The sequence below is a fragment of the Vombatus ursinus genome, unplaced genomic scaffold (assembly GCF_900497805.2).
Source record: "Vombatus ursinus unplaced genomic scaffold, bare-nosed wombat genome assembly UNPS02007284.1, whole genome shotgun sequence".
NCBI lineage: Eukaryota > Metazoa > Chordata > Mammalia > Diprotodontia > Vombatidae > Vombatus > Vombatus ursinus.
The window spans coordinates 6,701,545-6,717,547 of record NW_020947062.1 but is presented as its reverse complement, the minus strand read 5'-3'; the positions used below and the strand labels follow the sequence as shown (position 1 = coordinate 6,717,547).

Sequence of the window (16,003 nt, the reverse complement as noted above, 5' to 3'; positions counted from 1 at the left end):
TGGAAGTGATTGTTGATAAATCAAAATAAATTAATAATAATTTTTTTAAAAGTACAGAGACCAGAGGAGACGTTCATTTTGGCTGGATCATAGAGTGGGAGTGATGTTGGAAAGGTAGCATGGGGATAGGCTTGAAGAGTTTTAAATGCCAAATACCCATATACATATGGGTATATTTGTACACATTTGTTACAATAGAAATATGTTTATATGTAATATATGCCTAACTTTAATTTTAATAATTTTTTTTGTTTTTCTGAACTTGACAAACACCAACATGAAAATTTCAATATGCAAAGAAGAATATAATCAAGAATGTCCTCCACTAAGCAAGCTTGTTTGAAGGCATTTTATATCTGATGCTGGAGTTTGTAATGGGAGCCACTGGAGTTTATTGAATAGAGGGATGACATGGTTACTGTTAGTGTGGAGCATGGATTGGAGGCAGAAGAGACTTGAGGCAGTGATCCTAATTAGGTAGTTCAGGTGAGAAGTTATAAGGGGCTAAATCAGGATGGGGGCTATGTAAGTAGAAGAGGGGATGTATGAGATCTTGTGGTGGTAGAAATGACAAGATTGGTCAACTGATGAGATATATGGGGTGAGGAAGTCAGAGAAATCAAAGACAATATTGAGATTGTGAACTTGTGTTACCGGAAGGATGTTGCTGCCCTTGATAGAAAAAGAGAAGTTTGGATGGGGATTGAATTTGTGTGGAAAGTTAATGTTTTGGACTTGTTGAGTTTGAGATGTCTATGAAACATTCAATTTGAAATACCCAATAGGCAGTTGGTGATATGAAACTGGAACTCTGGAGGAAGAGGTTATTTATTTTGGGAGTTTCCCATAGAGATCAAAATCAGACCTACAGAAACTGATGAGGAGAGAGAGAGCAGAAGAGAGAATAGGATAGAGACTTGGGGTACAGCTGTAGTTAGAGGATATGACATGGATGATGATCAGCAAAGGAGACTGACAAAGAGTAGTCAGAAAAGTTGGGAGAACCAAGAAAGAATAGTCACAAAAACTTAGGGAGGAGAGAATAGCCAGCAAAAGACAGTCAAAAGTATCAAATGATGTAGAGGTGAAGAAGTAGGGATTGAGAAAAGGCTTTAGACTGGCTAATTCAGAGGTCACCAAAAACTTTGTAGAGAGCAGTTTCAGTTGAATGATGAAGATTGCAGAGGGTTTAGAAAAGAGTGAGAAAAGAAGTGGAGCCAACAAATACAGAACTTTGATTTTTTTTTTTAAAGGAACTTGGTTGCAAAAGGGAGAAAAATTATAGGATCATAGCCTGTAGGGATGCTAGGGTCCGGTGAGGGTTTGGGGTGGGTTTTTTTTGGACTTGGAGACTTGAGAGTGTTTATTGGCAGCAGGGCAGAACCAGTACATATGGAGAGATTGAAGATTAAAGAAAAAGATGGGGAATGACTTGTGGGAGCAATCTATTGTCAAATTAGGGGGGAATGAGGTCAAGAATACATACAAGGGGTTGGTCTTGTTGAGAAGGGTCACTTCTGCATCAGAGACTAGCATAGGAGATTGGGGGGAGGGAAATGATGTCTAGGACTGTAAGATGAGAAAACAAGACAATATCGATGATCTTAATCTACTTAGCATGACGATAAATGCTTTGTGGTGGAGATGACCTGGAAACAAGTGGTTACCTGTCAATTTGGGGAATAGCTAAAAAGCAAACAAACAAACAAACAAAAAAACTATGGTTATGAAGGTAATGCAATATTATTGGCAACTAGATGGCATAGTGGATAAAGCTGACTTAGATTCAAGGAGACCTGAGTTTGAATCTTGTTCAGACAACTTAATAGCTGTATGACACTGGTCTAGTCAAATGCAGATCAAAATGGCACCTACGTCAAAGGGCTGCTGTGGATCAAATGACATATAACAAAGTGCTTTGCAAACCCTAAAAGTGCTAAATGAAAACTATTATAGTGTAGTAAGTGATGAGAGATAAGGACCACAGCTCTAGACCCGGAAGAAGGAACAAAAGATAGACACACACAGGGTTTCAAAAGTCTTAGTGAGGGGTGTGGGCCTTCTCTTGTGAGGGAGAAAAATTTAAGTGCCCTAATAGAAAGGGAATGGGATGCAGTCTCTGTATCCATTGGTTTTGCTTAGGTTTTTCTCCATTTCAAGGGAAGGCTCATCGGACTTGGGGATGGTGAGAGCACAAGGGTGTTGGCAGAAATGACAAAAGGCCATCACTTCAAGAGGGAAACTCAAAGGAATCCTAGATTTGCATTACTCATGCTTCTGCCTCTTGCCAGGTTTGTGACCTTGGGAAAATTACTTTCCCTCTGAACTTTAGTTTACTTCTCTGGTAAAATAAGGGTGCCAGATCTCTTTAGGTGATCTCTAAGGTCATATCTCCAGCTCCCCCTCCCCCAACTATGATCTTGTTTAATTTTCCTGCTTAACAAAGAAACCTGGGAAGAAAGATTCTATCCAGACAGATTGGAAGTAGAGGTTTATGGGAAAACCCTTAGTACATTGGAATATTTGGATTAAATGCACATTCACTTTAGTTGGAAAGCTAATAATGCCCCTAGGAATTTATGGTACCTAGGCTCAAAGCACAATATATTCCTTTTTGACTCAAGTTTATGAACTTAATTTGACTTATAGAGTAAGAAGTTCTTCTGCCTCTAATAATCAATCACTCAATCAATCTTTATTAAGTGCTTATTAGGTGCTGGGCACTAAGCTTAGTGAGCCAGAAAGCACCATAGCTTTTTTAAAAATAGTTTGACTTATTTGCTTTAAAATTATTTGTCTTAAATCTACAAGCATTTTTTTTTCTTTCCAGCCTTCCTCTCCCTCCCCTCCCTGGGGGTTGGGAGGGCTGGGGCAGGGTTTGGGTATAGATATAATTAAGCAAAACAAATTCCCACTTTGGCCAAGACAAAAAAATGTGCCTTCCTGCATACACAGTCCATCACTTTTCTGTCAGGAAATTACTAACATTTCATAATCAGTATTCTGGAACCATGGTATCCATAGCTTTTTGTATAGCCTTGGAAGTTGTCATCAGACTCATAATAAGCACCAAGTGATTGATTGGGCTTTTGATAAAGGGTGCAAACCTTAGAGGAGGGGAGTATGCTTTCTTCCTGCCCTGCTTCATAGTCAAGCCTCATGCTGCCTGGCATGACCTTCTCCATCTCCACTTTCATCTGGCCTTGGGCCACCATCCCTGAATGTCCTGTTGATGTCAAAGTCACTCTCTCTGGGCCCATTTTCTCACACTGTCATATCAGCATAACTGCCCTTAAGGAGAGTGAATTGAGTTATGTTGCCTAGTCTGGGAATCCAGGTCATAACATGATCAACAATAATGGTGCTGGGGCAGCTAGGTGGCACAGTGGATAGAGCACTGGCCCCAAAGTCAGGAGGACCTGAGTTCAAATCCAGCCTCAGATCAAACACTTGACACTTAATAGCTGTGTGACCCTGGGCAAGTCACTTAACCCTAATTGCCTAAAAACAAAACAAACAAAAATGGTGCTGAATTTGCCTCTAAGAGCTAGAAATTTCTAGTTAAGTGTGGAAATGTTTAATATGATTGTACATGTATAGCCTATATTGGATTGCTTGCCTTCTTGGGGAGTGGGGAGGTAAAAAAAATTTGAAACATGAAACATTATTATTCTTTTGGAAGATGGGCTTTCTTTCAAATTCCAGTAGCTTGAAATTTCTGGACACTAGGAGCCAACCCTCTCAGTAGGCCCTTGTTTCTCAATGGGTTCTCTCTACTCATTGGTACTCAAACCCAAATAAAAACATCCTGAAGGTGTACAGTATGAAAGCCTGCCTGCCAGTGCTAATAAAAGGAGGGAAATACTCAAAAACCAAATATTGCATGATTTTAATGTTAGTTACAAGAGTCAGAGTTTGCTGTCTCATTAGACAAAAAGCTATATGCCTAGGGAGTCATTTTTTTTTTTTAGCAGAACTGGCAACTCCTAAAGTTGTCTAAAGACTTAAAAGTAACTGTAATTGAAGAAGTCAATTCATTCTTCAGTGTATTACAATGGTGACTTTAAATATTTTATTTACTCATTTTTTATTTATTTACTCACAGGCCGTAAGTTCAGTGTCCTTTGAGATCTGATCCCATTGTTAATGGACAAGTTTGACCTGCTGTTTCTGACCTGGGCCACTCACTCCTAAATCAGCTTAGTGATTCCACCTTTCTCCCAGGAGCCCACCTTGCTAGTGAAGGACTTAATACGGACACCTGATCAGTTTGTGCCCTCCTGCAGCTCCAGGCTGCTGAACTCAAGCAATCCACCGGACACAGTCTCCCCTCTAACTGGGACTAGAGGCCTACACTACCAAGCCTGGCAATACTTTACAATTCAATCTCAGACTGTTTCAGCTGCAAGGGCCATTAGCACTGCAGACTATGGAAAGCATGCCTAGCTAGATGAACTTAGCATTTGTTTATTGAATAAATGAAAGTAACAAAATTTTAGATGGAAGGGAGCTTAGAATCTGAGAATGTATTACAAGGATTTAGAATTGCTTTGGACCTTAATGATCATCTTGACTAACTTCATCATCGTACAGAGAAAACAGCCCCACAGAAGGATTCCTGACTCCCAAGTTATACCAGGTTGTTATAGCTGAAAGGGACCTTTGGGTTCAAGTCCTCACTTAGGACACTTTCTGTATAATCTGGGGTTAATAATTCCTGCCCTCTTTCTTTAGGATCAAATGAGATAAGCTACAAAACATCATATAAACCTAAAAGATTAACCTACTCAACTTAACCTTAGTTAATGGAAACTAAGAGAAGAGGAGTGATTTGCCCAGGGCCACACACTATGGTGGCAGAGCTGGGTTTAGAATTTGGGTCTCCTCAATCCCAGGCTGGGCAGGTAGATGGCACAGTGGATAGAGTGGATAGACTCCACTGGGCATCGAGTCAGGAAGACTGATCTTCCTGAGTTCAAATCCAGCCTCAGACACTAGCCAGCTGTATGACCCTGGGCAAGTCATATAAGTCACCCTGTTTGCCTCAGTTTCTTCATCTGTAAAATCAGCTGAACAAGGAAATGGCAAACCAATCCAGTATCTTTGCCAAGAAAATCCCAAATGGGGTCACAAAGAGTTGGACGCAAATGAAACCAATGAACAGCAACGAATTTCAGGCTAGTGATTGTGCCCCTGCTCTATATCCCTCTGTATCCCTAGGGACGGACTACACCAAAGTGGTATGGCTATATATTCCTTCAATAAAAATAATCCAAATACGCACCATAATTATGTTTAAAAATAACTTTGTCCTTGCTAGGCAACACCACCAGAACTTGCACTCATCGCAGACCAATAGGGCTACTTATGCTGTGCTATATTTGCCTCCTCAGCACTCCTTTCTTACCTGATGCATCCATTAAAATAAGTTAACATATAGCTCAAGGAGCAGCAATTATTAATCAGAATATCAAATCATTCTGGTATTTTACCCTTAATTAAAAAAATATTTTTTCTCAACTCCTCCAAGAGAAATTGATTTTGCTGGAGCATCTATGAGACGGCAGAATTTCAGAGTTGAGGAAGGGAACCTTAGAGATTTCAACCATCAAATTCAATTCATATCTGATCAATAATTGCATCTATAACAGGCTTAAAAATGGTCATTTCTCACCAGGCTGCACTAACGTGAGGCATCTGTTTTTTTCAGCATGCCTCAGGAAGCTTACTATTGGAAAAACCTCATCATTCCCACAAGATGTCATTAGCCTGGTACACCTTATCACTATTCCCTGCCCCACTAATTGAAGGGTGGAGACATGCAACTCCAAAACACTCATTTCTCATTTGGTTGCTCTTTGCTGGGGACATCTCTGACTTCTCAATCATGTCTTCCTCTCCTCCTCTCTTTTCAGTTTTCTTTTTTGTGTGGTTTTCCATTAGACTGTGAGCTCCTTCAGGGAAGGAGTGCTCAAAGAAGTATTTGTATCCCCAGCACATGGGATAAAATAGGTGTTGCCCTGGTTACAGTGGAGGGACTAGAGTCAGGAAAAATTCATCTTCCCGAGTTCAAATCTGGTCTCAGACATTTACTAGCTGTGTGACCCCGGGCAAGTCACTTAACCCCATTTGCCTCACTTTCCTCATCTGTAAAATGAGCTGAAGGGAATGGCAAGCCACTCCAGTATCTTTGCCAAGAAAACTCCAAATGGGGTCATGAAGTTAGATATGACTGAAACTACTGAACAAATCCCCAGTATGCAGCTTACTAAGTGCTTAATGTTTACTGACTTGGTTATCCAGCATTTTCCTAAAGTCTTCCACTGCGGGGAAACAGCTATCCCTGGAAGCAACCTGTTCCACTTTGGATGGTTATTGGGAATTTTTTTCCTACTATCAAGCCCGAATTTGCCTCTGCAATTCATTACTACTTTTGCTACTCACTGCTTTTAGTTCTGCACTCGAGGGTCAAGCAGAAGTAGTCTGTGGATTCTTCAATGTGGACAGTGCTTTAAATACTTGAAGACTGATGTCATATCCTCTTTAACTCAACTCTTACCCAGACTAAACATCTTCAGGTTCAGATGGCCTGAACATCAGTATCTTTACCATCCTGGTTGCCCTCCTCTAAGGTATTCCCCAACTCAGCAATGCTGTTTCTAAAATACCCCAAACCAAGTGTTAAAACTCCAAGAGATGGTAGATGAACCAGAGCAGATTCTACAGAAGTACTACCAGTTCTTTCAATTCTGAACATGAAGTCTTATTGTTTTAGCTTTCTCAGCTGTCATATTACTATTGACTCATACTGAGCTTGCAGACCACCAAAAGCCTTCATTTTTATCTCGCGGTCAGGTACCAGATTACAGGGGCAGCTCTTGAGATACAAAATTTTCAGCTACATACAAGTGAGCCTAGCAGTAAAACTCATTTTAATTTCTGAAGATTAAATGATTTTTCTTTTAACTCAATACTCAGCATGAAAGATTTTGATAGACCACAAGGGAAAATTTTGTTGACCACTGATAAAGGAAACCAGGCTAGTTTCTTTGCCTATGGCAAATTAAGAAGACACCTTAAACTAAGGTTAGGGAACCGGTCTAGACAAGTTTGCAGGGTGACAGGTTTGGAAGAAACTAGCAGAATAGGCAATGGATTTGGGTTCAAATTGTGGCTTTCCTATTTACTAATTTACTTGTGACCTTAGATAAGTCAGAGTCTCTAGGTCAATTTCCTTATTTGTAAAATTTTTTTTTTTTTTTGTGAGACAATTGGGGTTAAGTGACTTGCCAGGGTCACATAGCTAGTGTCAAGTGTTTGATCTGAGACCAGATTTGAACTCATGTCCTTCTGACTTCAGGACCAGTGCTCTATCCACTGCACCACCTAGCTGCCCCAATAAAATATTATTTTATATAATAGTATTATAACTAGCCAGTTGTCCTAGTTTTATACGGCTTTAAAGTTTATAAATATCTCACTTTATCCTCAAGACACTGAGAGGTAGGCGCTATCATTACCCCCATTTTATAGATGATATATATAGTTGAAGGCTGGATTTGAATCAGACCTGACTCCAGGGAATGAGGAAGTAGATGAGATTAACTGAGGTCCTGTCTGCTCCTGAATTCCATTATTCTTTAATTTTTCCATATTAGGGGGAAACACTTTGGAGCTTTTTAAATGTTGAGTGAAATAATGGGAATGAACTGCCTATCCCTTGGAGGCCTTCAAAAAAGAAGTTAATGACCACCTTATAGATGGAACTCCTGCTCTTAGTTACCCAAGGCCCCTTCTAGCACTTGGATCCACATTGTATCAACAAACGAATTCAAATAAAGCAAATGAATAGACTCACTACATGATTAAAGAACAAATGAGAAATACAGGCCTTAAAAATCTTAACATTCTTTCTTTATTGTACTTTATAGGGCCAGGTTATACATGCTTGATGCTTAAAACTGAGTCATAGCTAAATGCTTCTCTTGATGCAATGTCATCTGAATGCTTGATGCAGATGTTTCAAATATAGTATTTCTGCAGCTACAATCTATGAGCTAATGACAAACCAAGGAAAATTCCAGAAATGGCTTAAAGGAAAAATGCACAGGAGATGCACCGCTCAAGTCCTTGAATTGTGGCCTGTAGTAGTCACCAGAAAGTGGATAAAAATGAAATTTCTCCATGACCTGGTTTAACTATTCAAACCATTACTATTTCCAGGTGATACAAGCCTCCAGATTTCGAAGAAAAATTCAGTTGAATGATTCAGTAGTTACCCTTCCCTCAGTAATGAAAAAAGTGCATTCCTTGATCCTGACACATCATGTGGCACTCACAAATGTCATCCAATAGAAATTAATGAAGATCCTACTCAACATTCAAATGCTGTCTTTTACAGATTTGACCTGTAATTTCTTCTATACAGAATGAAATGTAGTCAACACAGGAGAAACCTTTTAGGCTGCGGAAAAAAAAAATCAGTCATTTTTTTCTGGTTTTGAATTTCAATGACTTAAAGCTTCAAGGTAATTAGACATGCAACTACACTGTTATTTGCATATCATTAAGTTATAAAACAATGACAAAGAATTGCTACATTGGGTCCAGACAAAAGCTATGCTTTCTGAAATTGTCCCAAATTGGATATGTATGAAACCAGATTTGAGTTCTCAAGTTTTATTATTTTTCTATGATTAGTTCTCTTAACAGGATAAATTACATGTGATTTTAACAGTGAATAAAATAAACTGTGAGTAGGAAAGGAAAGGAAAGGAAAGGAAAAAAAATTCCCCCTCAAATCCCCAAAACAAAAATCTAACTCCATCAACAAAAAAAAACCAAACCCAAAAAAACCCAAACCTCAAATCCCCTATAGCATGTATATATTATTTAATATGATAATTTTATGCAATTAATTTTTTTAGTCTTTCACTAAGGTCCTCTTCTAATACCTTATCATGGCACAGGTTTCTTTTTTTTTTTTTAAATTTTTGTTCTCAGAATCTGTTTGTTGTCTGAGTAACAGCCCAGCTAAATGCATTCTCATCACCAGGTTTTGCCAACGGGTGATTAACGTTTTGGTCAAAGCAGCTCCTGACAACCTGCTGCTACATGATCGGCATGTGTGGAAGGAGTACCCACAGGGATAACAACTCTTTTACATTACACTTTAAGGTTTACAAAGCACTTTCCTCACAACAACCCTGTGAGGTAGGTTGGGCAAAACATCTCCATTTTACAAAGAAAAGAGTTTGTCTGAGGTCACACAGCTATTAAGTGGTGGATTCAACACACGTCTTCTCAGCCTAAACAAGTCCAAGCTCTTTTTGATACAATGATACTTGCCACTGCATGGCTGAAATCACAAGGCGTTCATTAGCAGATACTTACATATTTTCTTCCTTTCAAACAGGTATTATCTTAGGTGTTACGACTTACATTCGGTGGTAGTCTATTTAGAGAATTACACATGAAATCAACCAGATTCAAGAGAAACCTAAGAATTTAGTAATTTGCTACATCCAGATTTAAAACATAAGATCAGGGGAGCTAAGTCAGATTTTGAATCCAGGCCTTTCACTTCCAGATCCAGGGTTGCTTCCAATAAGCTTTACATGCCTGAGGTTTGCTGACTGAATCCCCTGACTACTAAGGAATTCTGGTGTATTTTGATTAACTGGCATTAAAGACCCTCCTTAAAGGCTAAGCTCAGGCCTGTTTAAAAAACAAAACACAAAACACAGGGTCACTCGTCTCCATTCTCTACAAAACTACACAAGGACGTAGCGCTTCCATGGTGACCTCCCCTTGTGCTCATCACCCTAACACAGGGGGAAGGATCACTACCTCAAATGTGGAACACTGAAATAGCCCAACAGGGATTTTGCATGCCCATCCTTTTCCCTCTCAACCGTATTTCTCTTGTTGCCACCTTCCTTAAGCATATACCTAGTCATGTTGCCCCTTAGTGGCTTCCTGTCACCTAAAAATTGTCTATGGAGATCTCAGTCAAGCGCTGAGAGCCCACCACTCTCTGGTATTCTTTACCTCTCCAGCTTCATTTCATAGCACTCCTTTCCACATGTGCTCCTCTTCTGCCAAAACGAACCACTTGATCTCTTCTGCATATTGTAGCACTTCCTTACCACTCCTACACCTTGGCTAATGCTATCCTTTCTACAGCTCCTTCTGTTGGAATGTTTCTTACAGTTTCAAAGCCAAGAAGCAAATACTACCTTCTCTAGGAATTCTTATATGCCCCCAACCCTAAATGATCCTCCCTAGAAAAGTACTTTGTATCTATAATGCCTTTTACCCTACACTATATATACTTTGTATAGAAATGCATATTTGTGTATGAGTTGTCTCCTGTTGGAAACACTACAATGTGGGGAATAGAAATTTGGAGTCAAGAGGATCTGGGTTCAAATCCCAGCTCTTTACTCAGGTAACCTAGGAAAAAGAAACATTTCACCTCTCTGTACCTTATTTCCATCTATATGATGGGTATTTGTCCCATTAATCCAAAGTGAGTGGTATAAAAAGCTGTCAATAATAATAAAAAAAAAATGGGGTTAGATGACATGTCCCTTTCATTTTCTCTTATAGCCTATCTCCCCTGCAGTACCTAGCATAGTACTTTGTACATACATGATAGGTGCTTTAACAATTATTGAATATGTAAGTTCCCTATGACACTGAAGGTGTTGGCAGGGGGAGACTCAAAATTTTTGGCCAGTCTAGGTTGCGCATCACTCTTGGTTTTGTAAAAGTCTGGACAGGAACATAGGCATGCAAGCCTTTCCTTGGTCTACTACCTGAGCCAGGAAGGAAAAGCCTAGAAAAAGGCTCTCAGGCCAAAGCAGCATCTTAGAAAAGTAGCTCAGGTCTTTGACACTTGTTAAATGTTTTACTTATGGCCTTTGAGTTTCATTCATTCACTTTCTCCATGGGGATCAGCTGAGAATTTCCAGTTATTGCACAAAAGATCATACAAACTGGGCTACACAGGGATAGGAATAAGCCTGTAGTGGAAGTAGTTAGATCAATAAAAGGCTGTAGGTTCAGAAATGTATTCAAAGTGACTGTCTCAAACTTGATAACAAATATTCAGCAAATCCTAACACAACTGGAATGTCACAGACTTGGGCATGTTAAGTTGAAGATTACACCTTATATATATTATTACCTTATACCTGATCTACAAACACCAAGCTAATGAGTAATAGGGGAAAAAACAGAACAGGATACTTTAAACCCTTCTAACAGTTTAACAGACCTTTCCCACATTTTATTTAGTAGCTCTTTATCTTCCTCCTAGGCACTTTCATATTTTAATTTGCATTCTCCTGTGTACCCATTTACTCTTCACAATAAACTAAGATTTTTGGACAGGGACACAGCCTAATTGTTCCATCTCTAGCAGGCTTGGCACGATATACTGCACATATTAGGATTTAATGAGTTTCTATAGAAGTACTCCAAAAAGTACATTAGCAGAACCATTTGCATACAAATCAATTTGTTAATCAAATTCTTATGTATATATTCAGGAAAAAATAATACAGGACCTCTACCTAGTCAGGCTTTGTAGACCAATACAGCCATTTCATTCAAAACTGCTTACAAGTTTATTTTTTGCAATAATTAAGATAGGCCCTTCTCATCATGCCAGTTAATAAACGTCTGCAATAGGGACAAATTACAGATCAATTGTTTTCAAAATTCCTCAAGTTTTGGGGTCTGATCATCTGAAGTTTTAATTTGTCACCTTGTAAGAGGCTAATTCTCTGGACTGACAGACTAATCAGAAATTCAAAAACATAAACATTTGATGAAATGTAACCTGCCTCTGGAATTTGTCACATAGCCTAGAAATGTGCATTTATATCTGCTTACAGATAAGAAAATGAATGGGAGTATCATAAATCAAGTCAAATCTTCAAACCTATTCTCAGAAGCCCTTTAACAATTTTAGTATTTTTAGCAAATTATAAATTAAAACGTTAAGTAGCACAATTCAAGATCAACAAAGTTAAAGAACTACTACTTTTTTCAAGGTTGTCAATCATTTAACTTTCGCTGTAATCCCTTAATAAAGAAGTTGTATATTATTTTTACTAATCCCCACGTGAAACTTTCTAAAAAAAAAAAAATCCATACTTTCCATATGGACAAGATAAATTTGAACTATACTCTTAGTGTGAAAGGAGGCTATGAGAATAGGAAGGGTTGGTTGGAAAAGATGGTTCAAGACATGCCCAGGGGTTAACAAGGCACAGAGGAAAAAAAGGTCTACCTTAGAGATTTGCTTTATATAAACATGGGCCTGTCTTGGACCCCCTTTCCAAGGAGGTCTAATGTGTATAATTAGCAGATGGATTTCTGGGCAACCTGATCTCAGTCATGGTGAGATTCCAGTGTATTATAAGACTGATAAATGGAAAATGTAACTATGACTTAAGAATAAAGCAAACTAGTGGCTCAGTTGGAATTCTGATAACCTCACACAGACACGAATAAGCCTTAGGACAGTCAGAGAAAGTATGAACCATTCTATATTACATTAATAAATTGGACTCTGTGCCTCAGGTCTAATCAAAGCATAGTATGTGTGCCAGCACACAGTTTAAAGTTAGAAATCCATCCAAGGGCTTACTTCTTACACATACTGCCAAATACAGTAAAGTCCTATGTATCTCTAAAGGCTGAGGAATGGGATTGTGGAACACAGAACTCCAAAGCTGGAAGGAACCTAGAATACCAAGTTCCAACTCCCTTATATTATAGATGGGGAAACTCCAGTTCAGAAAGCAAAAGTGATATCCTTAAGGTCACATAGCAAGTAAGACAAAACCAGGACTAGCACACATATCTCTGAACTCGCAGCCCAGGTTTTCCCCACTGGTATGATTAACTGAATATCAAACTTTTACCTGGTATAGAACATGCAACCTAGGAGTCAAAGGTGGTTGCCTGAGATTTTTATCCCTTCCCCTAAACTGGAAAGAACATTGGACTAAGAGATAAAGAGAAAATCTGCCATGATATTGGGGAAGTCATTTCTCTTTGGGCCTCAATTTCCTCATCTGTAAAGTAAGTGGATTGGAATAGGTGTCTAAAGTTCTTTGCAGTTTCTCACTAATCATCTAGCTAGCATGAACCCACATAGGGCCTAACCATTTGACAACCACTACTATTATTTAAATGACCACCAAATAAGTATTATGATAGCAGGCGTGGATCAATTAATGATTGTAAATGAAGCAAAATGTTAATTACATAATTAAATCCATTTAGTCCACACAGTTATTTCTTATATATCACCAAAATACTAAAATCAACCTAACCTTTCTTAACAGTTCAGAAGGCACTTATGATGACCCTGAGGCCCTGCGAAAGTCTAAGTGATGATTATTGTATGGGACAATACATATAGAAAGTTTAGGAGATGGGATAGATGGACTGAATCAATTAACCCTGATATAGCCTAGAAATTATTTTTCAATAAAGAAATCACTGATAACAGCTACTTTACTTGTTTCAGTCTCTCATAAAAGCACTGACATAGAAAAAAGCATCTGGCTGTTTGGATAAGGAATTTACTGTATTGTGGCAGTTTGTAAAAAATATTTTCAATGTGTCTGATACTTAATTTTATTCCTTGAATAAAAATTCCGAGATTATAATCATACCTACAATATGAGAGGTAAAATATTCCCTGAGTACAATTTTGTAACAGTCTAATGATAGTCACCTTGCAAAATTGCACTCACTGTCTATTTGGAAGCATGCAGGTTACCAGTTCTTCAGTGACTCTTTGACTGGTACCAATGGGGAAACTAGCATTGAAAGACTCTACTAGAGAGAGGAACAAAAGCTTAGAAACAGCCCATTCTTCTACTGGAAAAACAAACACATTAAGGGGAAGGCTCAAAGGCTCACTGATGACCTTAAAGGCAACTTCAAGGCTGTAAATAAAGGTTTGGATATACAATCTCACTGGAGTAATGAGTAACCCAAATTCTTCTGTGCACTGCCTCAACCCCCCTACTCAAACCCATCTGCAGCCCCCAAATGCCACCGGGAATATCTTACCTTGACAAAGCACATAAGGGTGGTCACTGTCAACACAGCTTTACTGAGTGGCTTTGCCATGGCAGAGGTGGGTGCTGAAAGAACAAACGCATCACCAACAACAATTCAACTTGAGGAGCTCTCAAGTATCTCTAACCCAAGATGTTCATTACCTATTTTGTCTTTAGGCAGATCTTAAATATACAATGGTCTGTAAATTTCAGGCACCGCTTTCATCACAAATCACTGTAATTGAATGCAAAAGTAAAGGAAACTTGAGTAGCTTTATTTAGCTTCTAATTTCTGGGAGGCTCAAAAATTATTATTCTGGACAAAAAAAAAAAAAAAGAAAAAAAAAAGACTGTGCTTACAGATCATTTTTCTGCCATTTTCTTCCTTTAGGACCACTATTTTATTGTTGCCCTCTCTATTACATGGGATGTACATACTGGGTGTTAATAAAAAGTCAATGCCTGTACAATATATTCTACAACTGAGCACCACTTTCTGTAACTGAACAGGCAAAGAGAAATTACACGGAACATCGGCATCTGGCAGTATTTTTCCAAAAAAAGTGACTAAAATGGGTTTAAATTGATTAACACTATTAAATCACATCTAATATTTGATACTACATGATTTCAATACAGCTATACGATACAATTATACAAAATGTGTTAACATCAAAGAATACAACCAAAATTAAGATAGCAAACAAAACCTATATAACTTTTTTTTTTTTTTACAGGAAAATACTTTTGAAGTATGCATGTAACTGCCCATTCTTTTAAAGAAAATCTACTGCAAGCAAAGTTATCAACCTCCGGAAAAAATCACACATAGCATTACTAAGCATATCCCCAAGAAGTGTACAATATGCACACTTGGAAAATACAAAATTAAAAAAATTGTAAGCAACAGGTGAGCTTCATATTTATAAGAATGTGAAAAGAAGTCCAATTTTTAGCACTGTCGTATAAAGAATTGTCTTTTTGATGCAAGTTCATGAATTAGCCTCCTATTGGGGCTGCACTTTACAAAACACCGTGTTCTTGAAACTGGGCTACAGAGCAAGATAGAGCATCTTAGCAATGTCATCTTAAAAGTTTTTTTTGTTTTGTTTTTTCTTTTTTGTTTTTTTTCGTTTTTATTTTTACTACTTTATCAAAACATGTCCTTTAGGTGTGTAGGATTCAATTTTTTTTTTAAAAATTCTTTCCTAGAAACAATATACAAAGGAGAGGCATATTTATTTCCAATCATACTCCTGTAAGATGCTTCTCGAGTTCGAGAACATTCTTCCCTCTTCTTTTCACTGGTTGTTTTTGGCCTTAGCATGTGTTAAGATGTGAGATTTCAGGTTAGTCGACTGAGCAAACTTCTTATTACAGCCGTCGAAGGGGCACACATAGGGCCTGTCTCCAGTATGAATTCGCACATGTGTGCGTAAATTGAAGTCCAGTGAAAAGCGCTTCCCACAGCCTTCGAACGTGCACTGTCAGAGGAAAGACCACACATCAAAACTGTTCAGCAACTTTGACAGTTACCTGGGAGATGAGCTAGCAAAACTTCTGCTTCTCTCTGGGGGTGGCTCACTCTCCTTTAAGGAAATCAGATACCTTTATAGCCCACTGTCTTCTACACAGCTAATCTCTAGTGAGATATTATGATCCCAGGACACACTCAACTGACCCATTTTGTATTGTGTAAAGGTAGCCCAATCTGAATGTTAATTCAAAACACTGTCTGAGTATCTGGCAAGCTGGCAGGAGTTTTACCAAATTACCTAGCTCTCTGAAACTAAATTATACCAAGCTCCTTAGCAGCTTTATAAAAATTTCTAATACTGAAATATCAGGGGACTGAAATCCTGTCTTTTATTACAAAATACACCAATTTATTATATTAAATTCTGTATAAAGGA

At 38.3% G+C, this 16,003-nt stretch overlaps 1 protein-coding gene across 1 annotated transcript in view; it reads right to left on the bottom strand.

Annotated features, from left to right (window-relative positions):
- Positions 1-8,953: 8,953 nt before the first annotated feature.
- Positions 8,954-16,003, bottom strand: part of YY1 (YY1 transcription factor) — a 41,957-nt gene continuing 34,907 nt past the window's right edge. The window contains 1 exon segment of the mRNA XM_027849038.1: positions 8,954-15,574. Within this exon segment, the coding sequence (XP_027704839.1) occupies positions 15,392-15,574 (183 nt within the window). The 3' untranslated portion in view covers positions 8,954-15,391.